Source organism: Cyprinus carpio, chromosome A17 (assembly GCF_018340385.1).
Source record: "Cyprinus carpio isolate SPL01 chromosome A17, ASM1834038v1, whole genome shotgun sequence".
In the NCBI taxonomy this organism is placed as follows: Eukaryota; Metazoa; Chordata; class Actinopteri; order Cypriniformes; family Cyprinidae; genus Cyprinus; species Cyprinus carpio.
Window position 1 is genome coordinate 4556084 of NC_056588.1, and position 27888 is coordinate 4583971.

Consider the following 27888-nt stretch of genomic DNA (forward strand, 5'->3'; position numbering starts at 1 on the left):
ACTTTCACACAATACACAAATAAACCAGAAAGACACAGTGTGCATGGAGCAAAGTCTGCAAGTCATAACCAGCAATTTACCTGCCTAGAAATGATGATTCAGACAACTTTACAGCTCAAACAGACCATATTTTTGCATTAATACAAGCTGCTGTGTGGATTTGTGTTTTGTTTTCAGAGTTGTGGCTTTGAAATAATCAGTGCTTATTAGTTTCGGATTGTAATCTCTGTCCCTTTTTTAATATTTTTTTATTCGAATTAACTAGTCATTTAACTGAATATTTGCCTATTGTTAACCAAAACTGTGGGTGACTCTAGGCCAGAATGAGCTGTTAAATGGACCAGACTTTATGGCGATAGAAGTCTGGTTCTGCGAGACTTGGACTTTATCATGTCTTGAGTGCTGAAAAGGAAACAGGATGCTTATTAGACAGGCATCATCAGTGCAGGACACTGCAAAGCAGCATCTGATAGCGGCTATCTCTCTCTATCTCCCCCTGTAATGGGAGAAACAGCAGTCTGAGACTAATTATGTGAAAACCCTCTCTCATGAAGTAATGCACTGCGCTGCCATTACCATGACAGAGAACAGCCCCGCTTGGACAGAAAGAACCCGACAAATGACAAATGATGAAAAATTCTATTAAAAAGGTTAAAATTGTGGGAAAGTGCAAAAACAAAGAAAGATACACATTTGTTTACAATTTATTTGTTTAAAAATGTACTATTACAGTCGCACAGCAAACAACAGCACATATGGATTTATTTAACAGCAATGCAAGAGACATTAGAGAGAGTTCATTATATCTCTTGCACTGACTGTCATCCAAAAACGAGTTTCTGTGATGTGAATAATTTAAGGCTGAGAACATCTCCTTCCTTTCAGGCACTTAGCAGTTTCCTGCTAGAGGTTTCACAGGGTCATCACTGTTAAAACACATCATTAGCAGAAGACTCTGTATCTCCTTCAACAGAGCTGAGGCTGACAGACTCCTGATCTTGTTTGACAGAGGGCAGCCTTACTGACATCACTCTGACATCACTTCCTCCTCCTTCTGTGTGCAGAAAAATGTCTTCACCTGTGGGAAAACAGAGTCAAAATTTAAATAGTGGCAGGTGAAAAAACAAGCTTATAACAATGCAAAAAACATCATATAAACAAGATAACAATTATATAACTTTTTTGGGGTCACTAAGTTTAAGGTCTTTTTTTTTGGTAAAGAAATGAGTATATATATATATATAATATATATATATATATATATATTAGGGCTGTCAAATGATTAATCACGATTAATCACATCCAAAATAAAAGTTTTGTTTACATAATATATGTATGTGTACAGGGTATATTTAATATGTATATAAATACACACACATAAATTATATATTTAGAAAATATTTACATGTATATACATTTATATATTTATATTTTTTATATTTTATATTATATATAAATATATTTAATATATAAACATAACATATTCTTCTTAAATATATACATGCATGTGTGTGTATTTATATTACATAATAAATATACACAGTATACACACATATATTATGTAAACAAAACTTTTATTTTGGATGTGATTAATCGTGATTTAATCATTTGACAGCCCTATAATATATATATATATATATAATATATATATATATATATATATATATATATATATATATATATATATATATATATATATATATATATATACTGTGTATATATAAATTAATTTATACAATTTATATATCTATTAAAAATTATACTTGCATCTTAAGTTCTTTGGTAAGTATAAGTCATATTTAGGAAAGAACACATTCCAAATGCTACATTTGCTAAAAATTGACATTTCAATGCAATTAAGTCCTATTAAGCCCAAATAATGAGAGCTTTGAATGGGACCGTGAACCCATCATCAGAACACACTGACATCAGCTGCTTATTAGGATGTCTTTTATAACGGTTACACTGGCCTGGTGGTGACTCACTTACACACACAAACACACAAACACACACACACACACACTTACACAAACAAACATTCATCAGTCATTTCCTCTGCAGGCAGCAAGCAGAGGCTGGGAGGGCATTTACCCAGATCAATGGGGCGTGTAGGAGAGGAAGTGTGAGTGAGCAGAGACCCTCGCGGGACCACAGGGCACACACTGATGGAGATCAGTAGGGAGCTACGATTCAGACTCACACACACATACAAAAGAGGAAGATGCTCTTTCCTGTGTGCTTTCTCAAGCTGTTTGAGAATTGTCACTGTTGAGGAAAATCAACCTCAGCAAGGCATAAGGGGATATGCTCTACACAACTACAGAGTTCCTTACATTGTTAGTCAAGCTTTCTTGCACTGCTGTACCTTTAAAACAAATATGTTAATATATTATATATGGACTATATTAATATATTAGTAATTATTTAAAATTAAGTTTCCTAATAAGACTACTTTCACATTCTCTTGTTTAACATTTTCACAATTATCTGGCAAGAATGAGAATGAGAAGACAGACGTTTTAGTAGCATATATATGTGTGTGTTTGTGTATCATAAAATGTGTTATTTTAAACAATATATATTATATATTAATATTATTATATTCATATTTAAATTATATTATAATTTTATCTTTAATAAATCATTGTATTTTAATTTTTTTTTTAATTCTCTACATACCAAATATATTTTTTTCAAATATATATTTTTGAATACAGACAAGAGGTTGAAAAATAATATATATATTTATATATATATACATATTTTTAAATACATTTTTATGACACACAAACACATCCTACATACAAACATACATAAAATACTTACAATTTTTCATGTGGTTCATCATATAATAATCTTTTTGTTGTTATGACTGGATTTCTGGAAGGCCGTTTTTATAGCTTAGTATATATTTACATTTACATTTACATTTAGTCATTTAGCAGACGCTTTTATCCAAAGCGACTTACAAATGAGAACAATGGAAGCAATCAAAAACAACAAAAGAGCAATGATATATAAGTGCTATAACAAGTCTCAGTATAGCCTAAACACAGTATACGTAGCAAGGACTTTTAAATAATATAATAAATAAAAAGAAAACAGATAGAATAGAAAAAGAATAGAGCAAGCTATTGTTAGAGGTCTTTTATAATTGTATAATAAATGAAAAGAAAATAGATAGAATACAAAAAGATTAAAGAGGTAGTTAATTTATTTAATTTTTTTTATAGAATTAGAATAGTGAGTGAAAAAGTTAGAGGGTCAAATAAAGATGGAAGAGATGTGTTTTAAGCCGATTCTTAAAGATGGCTAAGGACTCAGCTGCTCGGATTGAGTTGGGCAGGTCATTCCACCAGGAGGGAACATTTAATTTAAAAGTCCGTAAAAGTGACTTTGTGCTTCTTTGGGATGGCACAATCAAGCGAATATATAATATATAAATATTGTGGATGGAGCATGTTGAAGTACATCTACGTAGTAAAAAAAAAAAGAAAAAGAAAAAAAAAAACTAGGAATGTGATGTTTTCCATGGAATGTCTCCTTAAAAAATACCTTCCAGTATGCTTTGATCCACAAGACATCAATTTGAACTGCAGAATATTTACTAGGAGACCTAAAGAGATTTTTTTTTACATGAACCTCTCCCATAATTTCCCTCCAACACATATTGAGCTTCATTGGCTCGGACAGACTCAGGCTGCACAAGGTTTTACTGGAGTGTGTTCAAAGCAAACTGACACAATCAGATTTGTTTAACAGATTAATAAAAGCCACTTCACACCCAACGCCCGAATTATAACATGAATATAAAAACCCCTACAGATCTAAACTTTTGATATGGATCAACTATAATAACAACACCATGTGGTCATGCGCTTCCACATGGAAAATATGGACTCGTCATAATTTGGACTGTGAATTGTCTTTTCTTTATTGCCAGCACTAGCAAAATAACCTGAACAAGACAATAAAAAGCCAACAAGCAAATGCCTAGCTAGAAATATGGCAATATGGTCCCTGTATCATCTGATCATTCCTTTATTCCATTCAATCTGGCAAACAAAAAAATAGTAAAAACTGGTCAATATTTAGTTTTTCCATTTTTCTGTATGAACCAAAAAATTCAAAGTTGGTGTTCCGTGGAGGAATACACTCCTTTAATTATCAGATGATACATGGAGAGATTAAAGGGTTTGTTCACCCAAAAATGTATACTGTGTCCTCATTTACTCACCCTCATGTTGTTCCAAACCTGTATGAGTTTTTTTTCTTTTTTCATTAAACACAAAATAAGAAGTTTTAAAGAATGTTCATGTTGCAACCAAGATGTGAAAAAAGCACTACAAAAGAATATTGTATTCAATTCTTCTGAAGCCATACAATAGCTTTGTGCTAAAATTTAAGTTGCTATTTACAGATAACCTTGCTTAACAGACATGGCCACCATTCACTTTCATTGTATGCCAAAAAGCAGCTTGGACATTTTGATATAAACATCTTTCGTGTTCACAAGTTTAGAAAAACATGAGTAAATGATGACAGTGAACTGTCCCTTTAAGTAGCTGAAACTCATTCACATTTGATGTGATGACCTTCATCTTGTACTGTAACGAGAAAGAGGACTGAATAAGTAATGTTATTTCACACAAATATTCAAAGGTAAAAGACCTTCGAGGCATGTTTGCTTGCTGTATTGTGTCTTTATGGCCGTCTGCAGTGAACACGGCCTCTGTGGAGCAGATGGGCCAGGTTTGGCACAGATTCTTGTTGGAAAACCCTGTGGCCTACAAACACTACAGACTGACTACAACACCTCAGGGTGGAGGGAGAGAGAGCAAATGAAGGCAGTGAAAGGGAATGAATGAAAACAGAGGAATAGATAGATGAAAAGTGAGTGGGAGTTTGTCCGCCAACAGAAAGAAAAACTTATTTTAAGTTGAAGTACATGTAAGCCGCCCAGAGCTATTCAGACCCAAGTGAGTGCGATAGTGGATGTCATGAATCAGTAAACAGTATTCAATGAACACCTACTTTTTTTTTCTTTTTTTTTTTTTAAATAAGCCCTCAAAGAAAGTCTAGAAAACTACAGAGACATCAGCATATTGGGAAAGTCTCAGATTGTTGGAATTTTGTTGAAAAGATATCAGTACAAATCTTCACAAACAACAACTTTCTTTAAACATACAACATACAAGATAAAAATGGCTTCTAGCATAAAATGGATGATATTTACATAATTGTACTCTGCGGTTGGGAGTTTAAAATGGTTTGAAACCAAGCATAACAAAAAAATACATTTGCCAAAAATGTTTGCATATCCTTGGAGAATTTAGGATTGGAACAAAAATCAAACTATCGCAACAATGGGATAATTGTCATTCTGAACAGTGCTGTTGGTCACTGGGATGTCTTTTTGAAATATTTCTAGGAGCCGGGTGTTCAAGGGTCATATGGGGACATGATTAAAAAAAGAGAAGTTTTTAAAGGAAAAGTTCACCCATAAATGAAAGGTGAAAATTCAAGGTTAATGTGGGGTGAAAATAAATGTTCTACAGTTCCATGAAGAACATTTAGTTTACATTGAGAATAACAGTTATTTTAAGAACTGTTCACTGAAAGGTGAAATGAGTGAATTTTCATTTTTGAGTGAACTATTACGTTTACGTTTTCACGTGTTCATCTTGTTCTACACACAACACATCTTAAAAGATTACAAAAAATCCTTCTAAATATTACATTAGTGAAGGATGAAACCAGGAGACACAAAATAGTTTAGATCCAAAATCTTTCTCTTTGGCTTGACAAAGATCCGATACTATAGATCCATTAAGGGCAGCATTTCCTTTCAAAAGACAAACACCCTAATTTCACCACATTTCTATACTTGCATAAGACATCTCAGTATGCCAGTATCTTGTTGGCACAAACAGTCTCTTCCAGGTTCTACTTACTCCTCACATATTAATGACAGGAAAAAGATGACAAGCCTTTTACAAACTGGGCATCTTTATCAAGAAAAAAAACATGCAGTCATGCAGGTTTGAAACGACATGAAGGTGAGTAAATGACGACAGAACATTCATTTTTGGGTGAACTTTCCCTTTAAATCTCAAAGCAGAGCCAGAACTCACAGAGTAGAGATTGGTATCTGTTTTTGCAGAGGATCAGGTGGTAAGGTCAAACCTTCTTGGTCAGCGCTGCTTTAAAATATCACAACTCAGCTGAAAGAGAAGAACTACTGTATGAGCTTCAGAGATGGTGAAAGTAGCCAGGTGCTGCAGAAAACCAAATCCTTCAACCAGAGATCCAGAGAAGAACAAAACAGAAAGATAGAGGTCATAAAAGAGGCAAAAATCTGACACAGTCATTCTGCAGGAATGGAGCATTGGGAAAAAATGACTCATGGGTGTACAGTATGTTCAATGTCTGAATGTATTAAACACAGTTTCAAACCTCCTCTAAGAAGACACCTGCAAACACTTAACAGCATTCTCACCCCCATTTGAAGCTCTCAGGATGGACAGATAAGTCAAACTCCCCCCTCTCCTGACCTCTTACATCTACTTTTCTTTTCTCTTTTCCTATCTCCGCTCTCATCTGGCTGCTTAGAGCTTTGGGAGTGTCAAGAATGAAGCTGTTTGGCAATGTTTTACAAAGCCTCTGGAAAGGTTTCTGTGCTGTACTGTGTGAATAACTCAACAATAACAACAAGAAAAGAATTTAAATAAGAGGCAATGTGATAAAATGAAGCAAATTACAATGACACATATGAAAGCAATCAAGACATACCAAACTATTTACACTACCTTTCTTGTTGTCTCTAAAAAACGTGTGATCTGAAAGTCTCCTCAGCTTTAAAACCCAAACTTACAGGACTGCACTGGAAAGCATAAAACAAGAGGACTGTGCATGGGGTTATTTTAGGAAAATGCTTTGTGAAATGTTTTTTATCCTCAGGTGAGGAACACAATGATCTTGTGAATCAAAATCACAACTTTGTTAAACCATGAAAATGACAGAACAGCATAACACAAACAAATAACTTCTAAATGGTTTCTTTCTTTTTAATCAAAACAGAGCGGAACTAGCATTAAAAGAACAAATGACACTTTTAAACTGGTCCTTTTTGGAAAGCAAAAAGATACAGCAAAAACTATCTTTTTGTTATTATTGGATTTTGGTTTATGTGTCTGTTTTTAGATTGTTTTCCTTTCATTGAATCAGTGTTGATAGGTCCTTGTCCTTCACAAAATTATATATATATGAATTAGAACAGTATATATATTGGAACAGTTTCTGAAAGATCATGTGATAAGTCCAAATAAATTGACTTTTTTAACTAATATATTTCCAACTGAATTGATTTCTAATTGAACTTGAACTGAATCTGGAAATCCAAGATTAATGACGGGAAACAACAAAGAATAAACACAAAGATGAGGCTGTTCATGACCCGACTGGGCTTGAACCAAATGAGACAGATGATGTTCTTTACTGTAAAGGAAGCGCTGACTACAGTGCTACAGTGTTAACAGCACTTAACATTCCTTCAGCTTTATGCGATTTCTTAGAGTGACATCACAGTATCGTTCCCATGCTCTAAAAAGAGCCGAGATCAATCATTTGAGGGTATGCAGGTTTAAAACAAGATAAATATCATACAAGGCTAACAAAAGTGTGCGTGTTTAAAGAGTCGGCTATGTTTTCTTTCATCAAACGCACACACATGAATCATTGTGTCAAAGCCAGACGAATGGTCCATAAATTAATTATACTCTCTTCCCTGCCTCATTTCTGTGGAATATAGCCAAAGGGTTGATCCTTGGGATAAATGTCTGGTCGAATTTGATTTATAGGGATTTTTTCCACAGGTGGAGACCTCCTGACATATCCCCGCTGAGCTGCCAACCTCCGTTCATGAGGCCAGGTGGAGATGGGGTCGTCCTCGGAGCATTTAAAACCCCATCAAACTTCCTATCCCCTAAAGACAGATTAAGTCAATCAAAGCCTTCAATGGCTCTTAACTAATCCTTTTCTTTGAGCTTGTTTACAGCACCGCTCAGGAAAGCCGCATGGGCCGCCGATTGAAGCATTGTGTTGCAAAGTGCCGCCCACCACCCATCTCCACTTTTCCATCAGTCCCGACCTCAGAAACAAGAGCAGCGTTGAATACAGAGAGTGCTAATTGAGAGTCAAGAGGTTACGACCTTTGGATAGGCGTCCACGTGACCCCACCCCAAACCCCGGAGAGGGAACTACGGCCTGGATTGGGAGGGGCTTTGGGTACAGTTGAAAACTGGGGTCCTCTTGGCAGATCTCTTGATAAAGAGTTCTAGCAGCAGGGTTTGGTTGAGTTTGGGGGGATTTGCATGCGGCCAGAGGAGCTTTCATCCCCCTCTCTTGATCTATCCATGGAGGGGGCTTGGGGGAGTGATGGGAGGGCCACTCAATGCTCCTTTCTTCTGTATCTGCTGGAGAGGCTGGAGCACAGAGCTGGGCTTAGACAGCAGGCAGGACTCCCATGTGGAGAAGCCTGGCCGTAACCTCACACACAGGGGTCAAGGAGCCGAGAGGAGATAGGGTCAGCAAGGCCACTGCTCAGGGCCGCAGATAGAGAGAGAGAGAGTGAAAGAGAACAGAGAAAGATCTTATCCGTCCTCATTCTGAGAAACCTCCCCCGTTTTCCCTCCAAGGCTTCTTTAAAAGCACTGGACACTGTATCAGAACATCACAAAGACAAGGCCAGTGTTTAAGACCACTGTAGGTCATCAAAATCCTTTAAATGTCACGTCGGCCTAGGGGTGAATTTCATGAAACCTTTTCAGTAGCAACTGGGTCGTATTTTTCCCCAAAACAAACAAAATCCTAAAAATACAATGATTATTGTTGAAAATGTGTCAGGTTAATTAAGAAGTTTCTAATGGGTGCAATGGGAAAATTATTATTTTGTGTTGTCTTAAGCTCTCAATACCATCCTGTAAAAAAAAAATTGCATTACTGTGATAAAAAAATCAAAACATGAAATATAAATAAGAAAAAATAAATTCACAGTAATGAGAATCACTAAAAGTAACAGAAATAAAACTAAAATAAATAAATTAAATAAAAACGACAAAACTATTTTACACATCTTATTTTTATTACTTTTTTCCTTTTCAATTTTGGGTGAAATGTGAAAATATTTCATGAGATTCACATGAACAGGTAAAAAAATAAATTAAAAAATAAAATCTGACTCTTATATTTTGCAGAAGCGTATTTAGGAGGTTTAATGTAATACTGCCACCACCTTTTGTTTTGGGTTGATTGTGAAAATATTTGTTGATGTTTAATAAAAGTGGCGAAATATAATTCGTTATTTTGATTTTAGGGAGAAATATGACCTTGATATGTTTTCGCACAATTTACCCGAACTTGTAATCTGACTGCATTACATTCTGCTTAATGATAGAAGGTTTAATCTAATATTTGCCACCATCTGCTGTATCGATTACATTAGCCCAGCGTTACTGGAGGGGTTAAAGAACAGCAACATGAATCTTCTCAAATACTCTCTCACCACAGCAGGACAACTAAACTTGGCTAGATAGGGATTTCTGTGAGTCAGTTTTCTGGCAACACTGCATTATAATATATTAACACAACTTTTCCATCCAGCAAAGATGCATTTCACAGGAGCCATCTTTCAAAAGCATGCCTGAATAAAGCCATAGACAGTGAACTGACGTGGACACTCCTTTGGACTGATGGTTATTTTTAGATAAGTAGGTTATTTCTCCCAAGAGAATCCCAGGGACCTTCAGAGACCAAGCCTCAAAAATGGCTGAGATGAAAAAAAAGACCTCGTATGAACCAGTTTCAAAGCAGGTCAAACAGAAAGGTAAAATAATTGAGAAATCATCTCTGCTTCCGAAAGAGCTCAGCCAGGCTGGCCTTTCTCTCGCCAAACTCTGATTTAATGAGCTTTCCTTTAACACAAAAGAAAACAACAGACGTTTTTTTTTTTTTTTTCACTCAGCCCATCAATGGTTACGTCTAGAATACTACATTAAGCCCTATTTTTACACAACTCCGACAATACTACAATTGGCTAAAGAAAATATGCAACAAACTGCCTTTATAAATTGAACTAAAAATGATTTCATCATTTAGCTAAGTGGCTGTAATGGTATAATAGTATGTTTAAATAGTATAATGATAGTAATTTGATGTGTAATGAAGAATTATGCTTGGTGGTAAGCTTTATTTCTCACCATGAGTTATTCTTAAAATGTTCTTAACTACAGTCCTATTTCCACAAACACACAGGCAATATAACTCAGCACACAGGTTAAAAAGGGTCAGAACACCCCCCCCCCCGCACATTAAGGTCCATGTATGCTAATCAAATACTTTTTTTTTTTTTTGCACCAAAAACGGTCAATTAATTATTAAGTTTTTATAGATTTCATGGTGGTATGTGCTATATTGCCTTAATTAAAAACAGTCATTATATTGTTATTTAAACCATAAGTTAAATTTAGTTTCATTTTAGAATATAATTTAGACATTTATTCAGAAATTAAATTTTACAGGATCTTGTAAAAAGTATAAGTTTGATGCACCAATGAAAACAAAGTTACTTCTAAATTAAATATATGTGTGTGTATATATATATCTTATTATTATTATTTTTTTAAACCAAGCAGCAAAAATTTTCCATTTGGTGTAGGATTTAGTGGAAAAAATTACCCAGAAAAAAAGTTTATGTATATATTTAATTAAGTATTTTCTACAGTTAAATTTAGTTTTTCATGACCATATTCACACCTCTTCCTTAACCAAATTGAGCAGGCATTTTTGCGTCTGTGCCTTTAAGTCAAAGTGAACGCATGAAATGAGTTTGCTGTATGATCCAATATAGTTTTCTTTGCAAATAGCTGTAATACATTATGACTTTTTCCGAGTTATATTTTTTTTCAGTAAATCCTACACCATTTTTTTCCCAGTGTAATTTTCAATTGGGCAATTTTTGCATTGTTTTTGAATAGAATTTTCTAAAGCCACTTTTTTTCATGGTGCATCAAACTCATACTTTTTATAAGATCACGTAAAATGAAACTTCTCATATGATCTCTTTAAATATCTCAAAGGAGCATTTAGAAACTCTCTCATGGCTTGCACTGAGTCAGATAAACATAATTTAGAGCAAAAATAAGAGAAATCCCATAAAGCTCCTTTAAAATGATTTTTGATCATCCACACACTCTCTTGATGTGTCTGCCAGCTGTTCGTTAGATCTGTGTTCTCATGCAGACTTGACGAGATCACATGAAATTTTACCTGAAAACTACTTACTATCTGTCTAACCAGCAAAGCGTTATATTGGCTTAGCACACCTTCAGATCTGGTCATTAACAGGCATGCCTTTGAAAAGTAAGCCGTCAGCTCCAATCAAGCCATTTCAGTCTGGAACGCTTCTCTGTTGAAGGCCTGCTGAGCGTATCGCAGGTATGTGGGGGCCTCAGCAGTCTCTGAGGGGTGCCCGGGTGCGCCTGTGGGCGAGCAGCCTGGACTCTGAGTCATCTGTGAACAGGACAGCATCTCTCTATAGAGCCAAAATTATCTGGAATGAGGAGGAGTGACGGAAAGGCAAAAGCACACATGGTTCTGTTGCAATGCATAATGGGACATCCTTTTAAGAGAGAAACCTTATGGCTGGTGAAGGTTAAGAGTGAGCAGAGATATTGTTTGGTGGCAGCATTTGAATGCGATCCTGAGATCTGTGTTGGAGCAGCAGGCTCATGTGACAGCACTGATAGATGCAAGATGCTGGGCTGGTCATAGGGAATTAAGTGTGAGCCAGGATTCTGATAGGACACTGGGGTCCATTCCAGTACACCCGCAGGGAAGAGAGGAGAGATGGAAGAAGGAGAGGAAGAGAGAGAGGGTGAGTTTGACAGGTTGGCAGTGAGAGCAGGTCTGATAGGAAACAGATGAGTGGGAGAGAGACTCATGACTGTCTGGCTCTCGCCGCAAACACTCACCTATGAAATGAAACACTGAGCCTTGTCAAAGTGGTGAAACAATTGAATACACCAGCATAAAATAAAAGTAACAAACCGGCAAACAATTCATGGATTACAGCATGAAACACAAAGCAGTGTGAAGAAAAATGTCTTATTGCTTTTAAATATATTCTTTACCTCTACAATTAATGTTTTCTTTTCAAATACTAACTAAAATCTAATATAAATACAAAAATTATAAACAAATCAAATATTACATATATACATATAAATACATGATATATTACATGTGCTACAATATACTATAATACTTTTTTACATATATGTGACATTTTTTAATATAGTGTATATACCATGGCAATGTAGCAAAATACACTTTCATCAATAATTGTTGAACTATTTCTAAAATCCAAATTAATTCATTTATTGAATATTTATTATTAACTGTTTTATTTATTTACTATACAATTATATTTTATTTATAATATTTTTAAATAGTTTCAAAAGTTTGGGGTTGGTAATTTTTTTCATTATTTTTAAAAGAAATCTCTTATGCTCACCAAGGCTGCATTTACTTGATTAAACATACAGTAAAAACAATAATATTGTGAATTATTTCAACAAATTAAAATAACTGTTTTCTATTTGAATATATTTTAAAATGTAACTTATTCCTGTGATGACAAAGCTGAATTTTCACATGATCGTTCAGAAATCATTTTAATATGGTGATTTAGTGTTCAAGAAATATTTCTTACTATTATCAATGTTGAAAACATTTGTGCAGCGTAATGTATTTGTTTTTGATGAATAGAAAGTTATTCAGGTCTACAGTCACTTTTGGTCCATTTAAATAAAAGTAATAAAAATTTTTATTAAAAATAAATTAAATAAAAAAAAATTTATTAAAAAAGTAAATTTTGGTCCATTTAATTATAATTGGATGTTTTTAAACTGCGTATTAAACAGAATGCAGTTGATGTCACAGGTTTGTGTACATCATATATTTTTCAGAGCAAACTCCAATTAGACTTCAGAGCCAGAATTGTCCACCACAAACAGTTTTCTCCAACTAGACCACATTCAAAATACTATTCATCTTTGCATCCTCCAACAGCAGGATTACTTAGAACCCTGTAGTTTCCTGTAAAGTGGCGTGCGTCATACAGGAGGACACACATTTGTCCATCTGCTCAGACAGGACGGCTGTAGCTTCCACTCAGCCCAACATCAAACACAAACCCAGGCTGTAACCCCACAAAACCTCAGCGCACTGTCACGGGAGCGCTCCCATGAAAGCCTGCTCTTCCACCTGTGAAAGCAGAGATGGGGCCTTCTGCCGTGTGGCTTAGCGCCTCTGCCTGGCTCGGCTGATCAAAGCGGCCCTGCTCCAGGGATGAGCCCCCCCTCTTCACTCTGTCTGGCAGATGAGGAGTCCGGGGTGAAGAGGTGATGACTATTGGAGCGCACAGCCGCACTCAAACCCGGTTTGTTTTCAAAAGTCTATCCCTCTCATCTCCACTCATCCATCTGTGAGGGGAACCTTATCTCTAGACCTGATCTCACACTTGACAGGATGAGACGGGCTGCACGATGCGCCTGCTGCAACATCTCCCAAAGCAAAGAAAGAGTGAGAGTTTCTAGCCTGTCAACGAAAATTTCAATGTTTTTATTTTGATTGATTTTTGAACAAAATGTATACAACATAGAGTTTATGACAATGCCTAAAAGCTGGTGTTAGTAACAAAAGCAATTCCAAAAATAATGAACGAGTTTGAACAGGTTTCCCAAACACTGCCTCATCTGCAGTTGGTCAGATAAACAGATAATCTGCAACAGGGTTTGGTAAATGATGTGAAAGATGGGCAAAAATTGGAAAATTACATTCAATTACAAAAGAGTATAAAAATTTCAAATATTAATATTAAAAAATAAATATATACCGCTACATAATATAAAAAAAATAATTATATACACAACCGTTCAAAGGTGTGGGGCCTATAAGAAATATTTAAGCAATTAATTGTATTTATTTTTTATTTAGCAAAGAAGCACAAGACATTAAAAAGACATTTAAAGTTACAAAAGATTTCATTTTCAAATAAATGCTGTTCATCAAATCCTTAAAACATGTGTAATGTTCCACACAACTTCCACATAATTATTAAGTGACACACTATTGATAAAAATAAATATTTATTGAGCAGCAAATGACATGAAAAAAAAATCAGCTTTGTCATCACAGAAATGAATTACACATCTGTATTTTTGTTAAAATAAATGCAGCCTTGCCACAAATAAGATATTTCTGTTGCAAAATCTTACCAACCCCAATCTTTTGAACAATAGTGTATAATACTCAAAAACATTTTATATATATAAAAAATATATAGAAAAAAAGAAAGAACAAATTAAATATTCAATTAATTAATATCAATTAATCAGGATTTCAGATGTGGTATAACAATAACTTACGAAACTACTGTATTTTGCCAGAAACTATTGTTCTAGAAAGCACAAGAGTCTGCAATATGACACATCTATAGCTAGTGATAAACACCATTTACCGGATCTGTTCATGTATTTCTGGGCCGCACTTGGCCAGTTGGCGTCAGTGGAAGAGGACTGTTGTAACTGGGGCATGACAAGGAACTTCAAATATGCAGGGTCCTGAACAGACACAATAAAATGATATGTGTGGCCTGAGTGAGCGGCGTGGAATGCCTGCTGGTGCAGAGCCCTTCTGCAGCTGTTCAGAGACACAGACATGTCAGTACAGCTGGACAGACTGACATCAGATTCTCAAGCCTTCCTCAGATTACACTGAACAACTGGACGAGGGTTTTATTCTTAACTAGTGACAAACAGTTACCCTGACAGGCATTTAGAACACTGATAAACATACTACAAAAGAAGAAACTCTTAGCGTGCAATGAAATAAAGACAAATCTTGATTCGTTTTCCACATCTTGAAATCTTGAAGGTTAGAAGCATTTTTCCAAGAGTTACTCAGTAGTGCGGTTGAAAGATATTGCTATGTGAGTCACTGATTTGTCCAGAACTCATTCTGGCCAATTTGGCAACACTGCTACAGAAAACGCACAGTCTGCTCTTTTCTCTGAAGTTCAGAATCAAGCATCCATCCATCCACCCACCCATTTTTTTAAACTTTAAAACAAGACTTTGTCAAGTCAAAATTCAAAGTTTGTTTTGACAATATTTGCTTTCATTTAAAAATAATAGTTATATAAATATCTTTGAATTTCAAATCTATCCTTCCATTCAAGACTTTTAAAAGGTTTTGACAAAACTTGCTTTTCAAACTTTGAAACAAGACTGTCAAGCCAAATAAAATGAATTTGTTGAAAAAGATCCAGCTATGAAAATTCGAATTTCAGTATTTTTTATTGATGTTTATTAATTATTATATATATTGTTATTTATTAATTTATTCATATTTTTTTAAATAGTTTTTTTAGTTGAGATGCTGCGGTTGCTATGATACGGAATATCCGCTGAAGTAATATGACAGACACATCGTGAATGAAAAGATTATTTTTTATAACAATAATATGGTAGTCCTGCAATTCCATCTGGTAAAGACATAAATACTCGGGAGACAAGCAATATTAACTTCTCCATTGTATCAGATCAGGAGGGTGTGACAGTTAGTCAATATTAATCCCGCCCCTCCTCCACTGTGATTGGTCAGCTGACTAAAAAGTGACCCTTTTTACAACATTCTTCAACTCTCGGCTCTGAAAAAAAATGTCTTCGCGTGAAAAAGACGCCTAGCGCTCGGCACGCTCTTGCCGTTTTAAAAAACGTGGTGCTCTCATTGAAAACAATTGTAAAAATACGCTAGCCTCGGGAAAAAACGGTTTGGTGGAAACGGGGCCTAAATCATCTGCAAGTTGATTTTCATAAGTATGTAAACACTGTAGCTCTGTTACACTTTCAATGCATTAAAAATATGTTTCAAATGCATTATAAATTCAAACTTCAAGTAAGTGTTACTATACTCCCTCTTTGCAAATGGACGCTCTGTGACTAGTGTAATTTTACTGTGAACCACTCCAACATCTAATAGGCCACTGCAAAATCCCTGTAACTGAGCAGGACTGAAGCCATAAAAGTGCTCAGAAGTGATCTGAGAGCTTTATCCGCTGAACCCTGTGACGGTTGTGTTACGGCCGCTGTGACTCTGCAGGGTGGCGAGCCGTAACTGTGGCGTGAAATGGCTCTGCAGCATCTGCAGGTCAGGGGATGGGAAAACTTGATAGAGCATGACGATAAACAAGAACTTGGCTAGGCGAGTCACTGTCAAACAACTGCAGATAAGAACTCGGCATGGAACTACAGACAAACAGACTGACTACAGTCATCACTTAGCCGTCTTACACAGACACTTGACACTGTCATACCACACCCTGCTGTTAAAACCAACCGTTTAGACCAGAACAAGACAACAGTCTGAATGCAAATACAACTTTGCCATAGTTTTACTGAAGCCAACTATGAAAATTTTAAATTAAATACTATATCTTTTTTTTTTTTGACGAAAGTGATGGCTAACTACAGACTATTACAAGTTCTGCAGAAAATGTAGTGGTGCTTGCCTGTGCAAAAGTTGGTGCCATGATGCACAGGTTTTGTGTGTGTGTGTGGGGGGGGAAATGTTTCTTAAGCACCAAATCAGCATATTAAAATGATTTCATTTTCTCTTGGCAGTTTGTCTCATCCTGCATGACTTTTCTATTAAACTACAAAGTGTACACAATTTAAACTCAGTGCTTAAATAACGCCTTTTAAAGTACAGCTGCTCTTAAATGACAGCACACAAACATAAAACGAGATCTTTAAGAGCAATTTATAAAAAGAGGAGTTGACTTTTACTGTTCAGGTCAAATTTGTTACATAAAACTGGAGGGAAAAGAGCATATCAAAAACCAGTAAACATCACTCTGAGATTCTCTTCTTTTTGTCAGTATCTTTCTGGGAAATGTGAAGTCGAGTAGTCATGTGACTACAAATACAGAGCAAATAAAAACACACAGTAAGTCCAGATAAGCCTGGAGACCGCTATTGTTTTATTTAGAGCAAGATGGTTTCTCCCGCCATTTTCTGTGTTGTTGTAAGTACAAGGCCAGTAGTCAACTTTTCTCACAGACATAGAGATCAACACAGGAGCGTTACGGTTCACAGAGATGACTTATCTGGACCAGACGGGTCTTATTTGCAGCAGAAGGCAGCATTCAAAAGCTTTCCTGTCTTTACTGTCTTGTTCTATCCATTCATCTCTGCATTGAGGGGTTCTGGGTGACTGCAAAACTGAGACTGGCTGTCTTCACCTCAGCTCTTCAGGCTTGTTAATGTAGCATGTTATTCCAGAGCTCTTGGACCATGAGTTTACTCAAAGTACTGCAGGGGGATGGGTTGGTGCGTGTCTACGTAAGGACAAAGAGAGAATCCAACTTTCTCGCTGGTTTATTATTCTTTCATTGGGGTTGATTGTTATTCCTTTACTTCCTGCTTTAATAGAATAACATTGCAAAAGCCTAGCATCAATTTCAGGCCTGTTTGTGGCTGAGGTTTTTTAAAGCGGCAAAACTGTCGACAGCTCTTTACAGCTGCCACGGATGAACACACAGCATTTATGGCAAATGTTTATATATAATTAAAACTTTTCAGTCAATTAAGTTCTCATCTCATGTGGCGCCTTTTTCTTTTCTAAAGTTTCGAGGCCAAACAACACCGCTTATAATGGACCTGTGATGACGCAAAACTGTACACACACACACACACACACACACACACACACACACACACACACACACACACACACACACACACACACACACACACAAATACATTATAAATTATCGTCTATCAGCCAACGGGTAAGTTGTTTAAACAAACACACTTAAGTTGTCGTTCTTTCACCACAAACCTGTGAGCAGACATTGGGTAAATACTCTCCTCTCATCTCTGTTTAAAGCAGCCTCCCCGTGAGGAGCCGTTCGATGAGAAGTGAAAAGCGGAGACAGCGTCTCAGTGTGTGTACTGTTTGTTTGCGTAAGACTGCTGTTTGAAGAGGAAACACGAGATCATGCCACACGGCGAGCTCAAACTGAAACAAAAACATTAACAATGCAACGATTTACAGAGTAACACCAGCTTTAGAGTACATCATAGAAATATCAGGCTGATTTTAAGTGAAACCAAAGATGTACTTTTTCTATGGCATATATAAAGGCATAACATTATTTCTTCTTTGTAATTCAATTAAACTAATACAAATGACCATACCAACAACGTAATACACATTAAAGTAGTCATATATTCAACTTTTATAAGTCAAGGTTTCCAACACTTAAAAGTCATCTCTCTCTGACCCTTCAAATTTAATAATGACATTTCCAGAATTAAAATAATTCCTTATATGCAAACGAATAATATACACTATCATTCAATTGATGAAAAATGCAGTTAAAACAGTAATATTGTGAAACAATTTAAAATAACTGATTTGAAAATATTTTTACATTTATAATTTTTTATTCTAATTTATTTCTGCAATGGCAAAGTAGACATTACTTCAGTCTTCAGTGTCACATGATCCTTCAAAAATCATTCTAATTAGGGGTGGGCGATATGAGAAATTTTATTTCACGATAACAATATGTGCCTCGATATAGCTATTTCTATTTTATTTTAGTTATTAAAATTAAGAAAAAGAAGCAAATTACAAGCACAACAACTTTTAATTTATTCAGCTACAGTAGGTTAGTTTTTTTTAATACGTAGTAAGAAATATTACAGAAATTGAATAAAGTGTATAAATAAAACACTGCATAGTCTTCACTGTATTTGTAACATGATTAACATTAAAGGAGTCATATGACGTTGCTAAAAAGAAAAAAAGAACATTATTTGGTGTATTTGGTGTAATGCAATGTGTTTATGCAGATTAAGGTTCAAAAAACACATTATTTTCCACATAATGTACATTACTGTTGCTCCTCTATGTCACTCCTGTCTGAAACGTGTCGATTATGACAAAGCTCATCTTTCTGAAAAGCGAGGTGTGCTCTGATTGGCCAGCTATCCAGTGTGTTGTGATTGGCTGAATTCCTCAAGCGTGTGACGGAAATGTTATGTCCCTTAAAATACTGTGATGCTGTGTGTCCCGGTGCGACAAGACAAAAACAATTAAACCCATTATAAATTAGCCATTTGTTGCATCCAGTGGGGACATAATTACTGATTATAATGACTTATACTGTCTTTTTCTTTCTTTGCGTGAACATTTGGGTGGAGTTATGCAAATCTTCCCACATAGTGACATAGAGATATGGGGGCATGTTAGTATGAGCCGTTTCAGGAGGGCGTTGACTCTTAACTTTTATAAAGAATATCTTTTTGGATTTGAGACTTTGGTCTTTGCAACTTTACAGATCTTCTTTATGCACCAAGAGCTTGTAACACTCCAAAGAGAAACAAAAAATTTAAATCACATCATATGACCCCTTTAATAATGACAGAGAGCAGCAGGTAAATAAGGCTGCTGTCCCTTTAAGACAGACCGCAAGGAATGCACAATTTAGTGAAACACATCCCCTTTTACACCCAACTGTTTTACATTTATTTGTCATATAACTGACTGTGTTTACTTAAATACTCCACACGATGGGCATTATGACATAACTGAGTATTTGACCATTAAAGCACAATAAAACACGAAAGAGATCTGTTTTCACAATCGCATGCTGTTGAGAGAGGGGCTTTCAGTGCACGCGTTTCGGCTGTGTGACAATCAGCACGAGCACCACAATGAGTTTTTTCACTGCTTATTGCACTTAATAACTCTACCAAGTGCCGTCCCACTCTTTATTTTCTCATTCATGCATGTTTCCTTATTACTCAAAGATATATAACATTTAAGCAGTACTATGTTACACAGATATATTTGCATACCGTGGAATACACAATATAGCAAAATCTGTAACAATAGTGCGGTAATGATATATACCGTCATACCACCCAGCCCTAATTCTAAAATGTTAATTTGGATTAGAAAGTTCAAAAGAAGAGCAATTCTTTAACATATATATATGTATGTATATTTTTTACAATGACCTAAATGTTTTAATGATTCGTTTAATTCATCATTGAGGATCTATAAACACTTATTACACAGTATTCTGTGATTATTAATTGCGTTTTGGGGTCAAATATTTTCTGAATATACCGTATATTATATTATACTTGACCTTAGTCCTTGGCAACCTATCATCTACTTTGTGCTTGTGAAATTTCAACTTCAAAGTAAAAACTTAAGCATGCTTTAAGTGCAAAAGTGACTATATAATCACACCAATGAGAATAAGCCCATTAAAATGAGAAAATAAACACCAGCCCATGGCGACTTCATCGAAGCATGATTATTCCTGCATGCTTTGCATAACAACAAACTCAAATCAGTATCAAAATTCTGCACCACATTCATTCAAGTCACATAGTAGTTAAAAACACAGTACGCTATTCTCATTTAGCGCATGTATACTTTGCCTACCCACACGTCGCTGTATTTATGTTAAGAACTGGACATGACGGATGAAGAAAGAGAGCTCACACAGAGCTGGGGTTAACACGGCTCTCCTGGAAAGCACCGGCTTCTTGAATGATGTTTTGATCCCAGTAAAAACAGAACAGCCGAGCAGCTTGGAAACAGTTTATCTGCATGGCCCTTGAGAGGCAGGCTGTGTGTGTGCATGTGTGTGTGTGTGTGTGTTTGTGTGTGTGTGTGTTTGTGTGTGTGTTTGTGTGTGTGTGTGTTTGTGTGATGTGTGCCCTCAACCCCTTTCTGTGCTCCAAAGAGGGGCCAATATTTCACACACAAGAGCCCAGTGTTCAACGGATGTCCACTTTCACCTCAGGATAGAGATTCTTTTATGGGTTGTGCAACTTTCCATTTCTGTGCACCATCTCTTTGAATACACATCACAAAAATGGACAAAAACAATGTATTTTCACAATTTAAGTTTTTTTTGTTGTTGTTGTTAAATAAAATGCAGTACAAAACAATTATATTTTTAAATCCTACATGTGTACTTACACATTATAACTAAGCATGATAGTCAAGGTATACATTCATAAAAGATGGATTTTCATTTTAAGATTTACTATACATACTAATTAACTTTAAGCGAGCATTAGATTCGAAAAAGATGGATTTTCATTCTAAAGAAAAATTAACTAATTAAGCGAGCATAAAAAAAGCAAACAAATAGATTTGAAAAAGATACATCTAAATCTAAGGAATTGATTTTGAAAAAACAAAATAAGTAACCACAATGCAAAAAGCATCCTAGAAACCAACCACCACCATATACTGTATACAGATGCCCATAATTATACAAAATAATTAATGTAAAACATGTGATTAAATCAATGATTAAAGTTAATAATAAACTACTGAACTTTTTGTGCCAGCCAGCGTTAAGTGATTTCAGTCTTAATCTCATTTATAAGGAAAATCAGAACATGTAAAACTGTATTTTTTAGATCTAACATTGTGCCAGCCAGTTTTCACTCTCATTTATTAATCAGAAATGTAAAACTGTATTTTTTAGATCATTTTCATTATTATTATTATTATTTAATTGCAGCAAAGTCAAATTATATAAACACCAATTATGAAAACTCCATCTGCCATATCCTCAAGGAGTTTCACCAACCACCATTATATAAGCATCTTTAAATCTTTTTTTCCCTTCAATGTCATGGGTACAAGCTGAACTGGGATGCTTGAACAGAGCAGCCATTCTCCAGCTGGCAAATAGAGAGATAGTCATCAGAGAGAGCAGCTGTATAACCAGGGGATGCTACCCAGGTCATGTCTGAACCGATCTGGCTGTACAGTACCACACTACGCCTTTTATTAGACAATTGGCCCATCTGTAGATCTTGGCTAAAGCTGTGACTAAAAGGCTTTAATGTCATGTACTTAGAGTATAGAATTGCAGTGTGAAATTCAGCAAAGACTTTCAGTGCGGTCACCTCCTTTATAAACTCACAAGCGATTGCTTGTGTGAGCACTGATGAGAAAGTGATAGAAAAGATCTAACAGAGAGGCTTTTGTCAAGGTTTAGGGCTGTTTATTGTAATTAGCTTTATGACCAGAACAAAATATCAGTGCAGTTGAGCAAAACAGCAAGTGATTTCTACAACAACACCAGAATGTCTGCTTTAAAGGGACCTAAAAATGAATGCTGTTGCAAATGACTTTCTTTCATCTGTGGGACACAAAAGAACATATTTTGAAGACGTTTTTGCCCTTATAATGGAAGTCAGTGGTGCCCAAATCAACATAGAACCACATTTGCCTTCCTAATATGGACAAAAACACATTTACAAAATATCTTCTTCTATGTTTTGAGCGGCTTGAGGGTGAGTAAATAAATGAATTTTTATTTTAAAGTGAACTATCCTTTTAAATGGACACCAAACAAGGGTTCTCAAACAGATGCATGCATGCACATGTGGACGTACGTAATGTCCAGGCAATTAGCAAACTAACTGCAGGCACTCAAACACAGGTGCACCTCCGGTCTTTCTGCTGTTTCACTGGTGCGTCAAATTACACACTGACAGAGAAAAAGGGAAAATCCTCGGAGCAAATGTAATGACACAGAACGAGCTGACGTTCAAACACTAATCACATCCATTCACCCGCCAGCACACACTGGCTCTCATCACACACTAATCACACGCGACAGGTGGCACTGAAACAGTGCGCTTGGATAAACTATATGTCAAATACATAGTACACAGCAGAAAATTTGAACTAATAGATGAGAGGGGAACAGAAATGAGAAATGAATAGAGGAAGGAGTGAAATGGCAGAGGGAAGAAGGAGGGATGCAGAACACAGAAGCCAAAGAAACGGAAAAGGCAAATTTTCAAGGTTTACTTGAATGTCACTCAGCATTAGGGCGTATTGTACACATGCATAAGTGATTATAAAAGGAATTTTTGTTAATTATAATTAGAACTGGAAGGAAAATTGGTAAAACTTGAAAAGTTATACTGAAAAGCCAAGAAGTTTGTAGGTTGCACAAGCCTTAAGTACTCATCATTCAAAATTAAGATAGATAGACAGAACAATAGATAGAACGATAGATAGAACGATAGATAGATAGATAGATAGATAGATAGATAGATAGATAGATAGATAGATAGATAGAACGACAGATAGATAGATAGATAGATAGATAGATAGATAGATAGATAGATAGATAGATAGATAGATATAACGACAGATAGATAGATAGATAGATAGATAGATAGATAGATAGATAGATAGATAGATAAAACGACAGATAGATAGAACGACAGATAGATAGAACGGTAGATAGAACAATAGATAGAACTATAGATAGATAGATAGATAGATAGATAGATAGATAGATAGATAGATAGATAGATAGATAGATAGTTTTGTAAGAGAGAATGTAATACAAATTCACCACGGGGAAACAAGAGCAACAATTTACAAAAGAGGGAAAATTGGCAGCTGTGGAGACAGAGGTGTTTTTTGTCAGCAAACTGGGGTAAATAGTTTAGGACTTGCACTGGAGTTCACAATGTTCTCTTATGTAAGACTTAATAAAAAGCACTGGGGAGAGAGAGTGCTTTCTCAGCATAGATTTCATTATGTCTAATCTGCAGCTCTGTCCTGCCTCTGCACACATACAGTCCAACAGACATTCATCTCTCTGTCATGATCCTGTTCACTTATAGTGTTAGACAAAGTTTCTTGCATCTAGAGCCATTTAGAGTTGCATGTTTATGTGTTTATGGTTGTGGCATCATAACTATGACAGTTTGTTTTGCATAAATGTATGCATGCAAACACTCAACCTGTACTTATGGGATGCAGGCATTTATCCAAGCTTGTCCTACTGGTTCAGCCCAGCCTTCAAACTAAATGATGAATATGCCATCTCAGCGGCTGCTGTCATAAACACATTCGTCTTCTATTGTGCCCCTTCACACCGGACTGAAGTTTTAAAAGCTGACTCCAGCATTTCTGGACCCCTGATGCCCCAGACACAAGGACACACAATCAGACACAAGTGGACAATCAGGCTCTGACAAAGAAAAAAGGACAATGCAGACAGTGTTGCCCTATAGGTACACTGCCATCTAGAGGTTGCAAAGCAAACTGCACAATTTTACAGAAGAGGTGTTGAGCTGTAGTCTTCCTGCACACTTTGTGATACAAAACTAAAAAGATCAGAAATTATCACAGGCCTGAGTTATGGGCCTGTCAGCAATCACCTAGTGACCACCTAGAACACCCTAGCCACCACTTAACCCTTAACTTTTACTCATTTAACAGGCACCTGGATTAGCAGCCCATTTAAAGACCCCAGGAAACAGTTTGACTAGTTGCAGCTGTCTTTTTCCTTTAGTGTTTATGCATTTTCTGTTAAAACAGGAAGTTTGGGTGGGACACGTTCCTTTTTAATTTTTTCACTTCAGTTACGTCAGAGTCATAAAACATGATTTGCAACTTACTAGTCGAGTCAGATGACACTACAGGAGGAATAATCTAATTTTAGAGAGCATCTGATTGGATAAAAAATGTGTAGTGCAAGATGAGTCCTCAATATTTCTTTGTTTTACCAAAAGAGAAAGACTGCACATTTTAAATGTGTATATCTTCTAAATGTTTATTTTGCAACTTTTAGGAGCAAACAAACATTTTCAGACCACCCTTGACTCTAAACATTAGGTACTGTGTGTGTACATGTATTTGTACCTGGTTCCTCTTTGCCTTGGTACTGCCTCACCAGGACTGGTGCAGGTCTGTGGACCGCCTGTGCCATCTGGGAGCTCTAAACAAAAAAAAAAAAAAAATGAGAGGAGATGAGATGAGGCAAGAACAATAGCAGAGGAGAGGGGTGTCGGGTGGACACTGTATGCAGAGGGATTATACAGGAACATTGTTTCAATCTCCCTCATTCAGGGGGGTAAATCCCCACATATGGGCGACCTATAGACAGAGAATTCTGGGTTAATGAGGGTCTCAGGAGTTTCCACACACCACTAAAGAGAGAGCTTTGTTTTTGCGATTAAGAGAAAAGTAGGGACAGAGGTTTCGCCTGAGCAGACATCACTAAATACTGCAGAGATAATACCACTTTAATAAGTTTAAACTTTTAAATAAGTTCATAAGTTCACTCAAAAATGAAAACTCTGTCATCATTTACTCACCCTCAAGTTGTTCCAAACATGCATGAGTTTCTTTCTTCTGTTGAACACAAAAGAAGATATTTTAAAAAATGATGGATGATTTAATGATGACAAAATGTTCATTTTTGTTCAGCTATCCCTTTAAGCAATCACAGTAGAGTGCTACTGGGTCTCAGTCTGTCTGAAAGTTAAAAGTCCCCTCTTAAAAGTTTATTCTTCATTTTAAATATGTTATTGAAACATATTTTTTGATAAATAGTTTAGAATTTTGTCACTGTCAATTAATCAATATACCATGTATATAAAAATATATTTCTTATACATCTGGGGTTATTAAGATGTTTTTTCTTTTTGAAAAAAATTTAAAAAAATAAAATAATAATAATAATAATACTTTTACGCAGCAAGGACTTACAAAAGGTTTCCATCTCAAACATATGCTGTTATTTTGAACTTTCTATTCATCAAAGAATGCAGAAAAATCTATGTCCCAGTTTTTGAATAAATTACATTTTAAAATATATTCAAAGAGAAAATAGTTAATTTGCATTGCAATAATATTTCACAATATTACTTTTTTTTACACTGTATTTTGATTACATAAATGCAGCCTTGATGTGCATAAAGACTTTTTGATTTAAATATATATGTATATATATGTATATTTGTATGTATATATATATATATATTATATATATATATATATATATATATATATATATATATATATATATATATATATATATTTTTTTTTTTTTTTTTTTTTTACCAAGCCCACACTTGCCCAAGCCCAAATATGAGTTTCATCACATTTTTAATCATTAGACAATCAACAACACTTTATAACAAATGTCTGTGGTGTCAATAGTAATCTTTCAGTGACAAGCAATAACTTTCTCAGCTCATGAAATTACTTTTCTGCTGATGTCACCAAGGCCACACAGATAAGGGAAAATTTTCACAATCTAATCAAATCCTAATGGTCACATTCAAGCTGTATTCTGTGACGAAATATGTATTCAAACAAAATGTTTGTTAACAGTAATAAAAGCTATTATATGGTGTCCACATCTTCTTTGGTTTGCTTCCTGTTTATAATTTAAGCAGAAATGTAACTGTGTCTTCTTAATTCAGACTCTGTCTACAGCAGGGCAGGTAAGAGAACTTGCCTGATTTTGTGTGTCCTGTGGATGAAGGGAGGAGACAGTCACAACACGATGATAAACCTCAGCTTCCTTCTGTTCCTCCAATGACCCGAGGTTCACTGACAGCCCACTGTCTTCAACCACTGCACCTGGTTGTCATGGATACAACACAGGAATATTTTAAACAGCGTGCAAAGTACAGTATGATTTGCAAATACTCAAAGAACAACCAACACAGTAAAAATACCATACTGGTCATAACTCTATCAATAAAATATGCATACATACAGCAACAGAGTCTTGTGAAGTATACTTGCAGTTTGATAGCCTGTAACATGTTTACACATTCAACAATGGTCTCGGCAGGTTGAACGTGATGCTTCGAGCAGCTTTGATTTGTCTCTGTTATATGGACTGTATTGCAGTTGAGAGGGAAGCAAAATAGCATTACATTCTTGCTTCGTCAAGGATGACCTCTTGTCCGTGCTGCTGGGGTGTGTGTTTTTTCTTTGGCAGCACTAGTCTCTAAGCAATACTTAAGCTCTTTTTACTGTGAGCAGAGCAATCTTGGCTTAGAGTAAATATTGGTTCAGGCCAACACAGGAAGAGGTTTGGATTCAACACAGGCGTTCTGTTGCCCGGGACTCATAACTTACATGTACTGTCCACACACTTTTGGACAGCAGAAGCTCTAAGTACACTAAACATTTAACAGCAAACATTTAAAATGCAGGCTGGTGTTTTCCAAAACATCTCTGCTTAATAACTATTACTGACTTGCACACATTTTTTTCAGTGTCAGGTTTTGGAAAATCCAAACTGTGACATTTCTCTTTTGAAACACGATATGAAACTAATATTGACTCCAAATAAGCCCAACACAGGTTTTATTCAAAAACTAAAATTCAGCGTTTCAAGTCTGAACATGATATGAAACTAATATTTACTCCAAAATAAGCTCAACAAAGATTTTACTCTTCACAAGAATTGACCCCCCCCATAAAAAATATTTTTTATAAAAAAACAAATACAACAATAAACATTTAGTATTGATATAAATTTATATCAGATAATACATTTTATGGACAATTTTTTATATAATTTTCTAATATTTATAATGTGATGATGATGATGATAATTATTAGATAATCCCCTTCATGATGTGCTATCTTCTGCTTAACTAAATATAATAATAATTGTTATTATTATTACAACTATTATTATATAAAATTCATACGATGAGGAAACAAAGTTGAGAAAATTATTTAATATTCCCTAACAACAACAATAATAATTATTATTATTATTATTATTAATGCCGAACTGATATGTAGTAATTATTTTATTTATTTATTTTGCTTTCAATGCAATACCAAGTAAATAACTAATAAATAACCATAAAATTACATCAATAATAATGCAGATAGTTTATTACTGATGGAATTCAATGGTTATTTATTAGTTATTTA

At 35.4% G+C, this 27888-nt stretch overlaps 1 protein-coding gene across 3 annotated transcripts; it reads right to left on the reverse strand.

Moving 5' to 3' along the window:
* Positions 1–688: 688 nt before the first annotated feature.
* On the reverse strand, positions 689–27629 carry LOC109102541 (protein TALPID3-like). Of its 3 annotated transcripts, XR_006162103.1 has the most exons (6): positions 26708–27629; positions 26444–26568; positions 25296–25332; positions 24841–24916; positions 23937–24113; positions 689–1078 (listed from the first exon to the last, which is right to left on the reverse strand). XR_006162103.1 is itself a non-coding variant. In XM_042773627.1 (5 exons), the coding sequence occupies exons 1-5, from the start codon at positions 26865–26867 to the stop codon at positions 1075–1077; spliced, it is 402 nt and encodes a 133-aa protein (XP_042629561.1). In that variant the 5' UTR covers positions 26868–27624; the 3' UTR covers positions 689–1074. The 3 variants fall into 3 exon arrangements, 2 of the variants coding, with proteins under 2 accessions (XP_042629561.1, XP_042629560.1); XM_042773627.1 differs by lacking the exon at positions 23937–24113 and having other exon boundaries at positions 26708–27624; XM_042773626.1 differs by lacking the exons at positions 23937–24113; positions 25296–25332 and having other exon boundaries at positions 26708–27596.
* Between the last annotated feature and the right edge of the window lie 259 nt (positions 27630–27888).

Bases quoted from the DNA above. Each gene is read 5' to 3' on its own strand.
- LOC109102541 (XM_042773626.1), bottom strand. From the start codon at position 26,867: ATGCTATTTTGCTTCCCTCTCAACTGCAATACAGTCCATATAACAGAG. The intron at 26,569-26,707 runs GTATGTATGCAT...CATGACAACCAG, and splicing joins CTTCACAAGACTCTGTTGCT to GTGCAGTGGTTGAAGACAGT. The intron at 24,917-26,443 runs GCAAGTTCTCTT...TTTTTTGTTTAG, and splicing joins CACAGGACACACAAAATCAG to AGCTCCCAGATGGCACAGGC.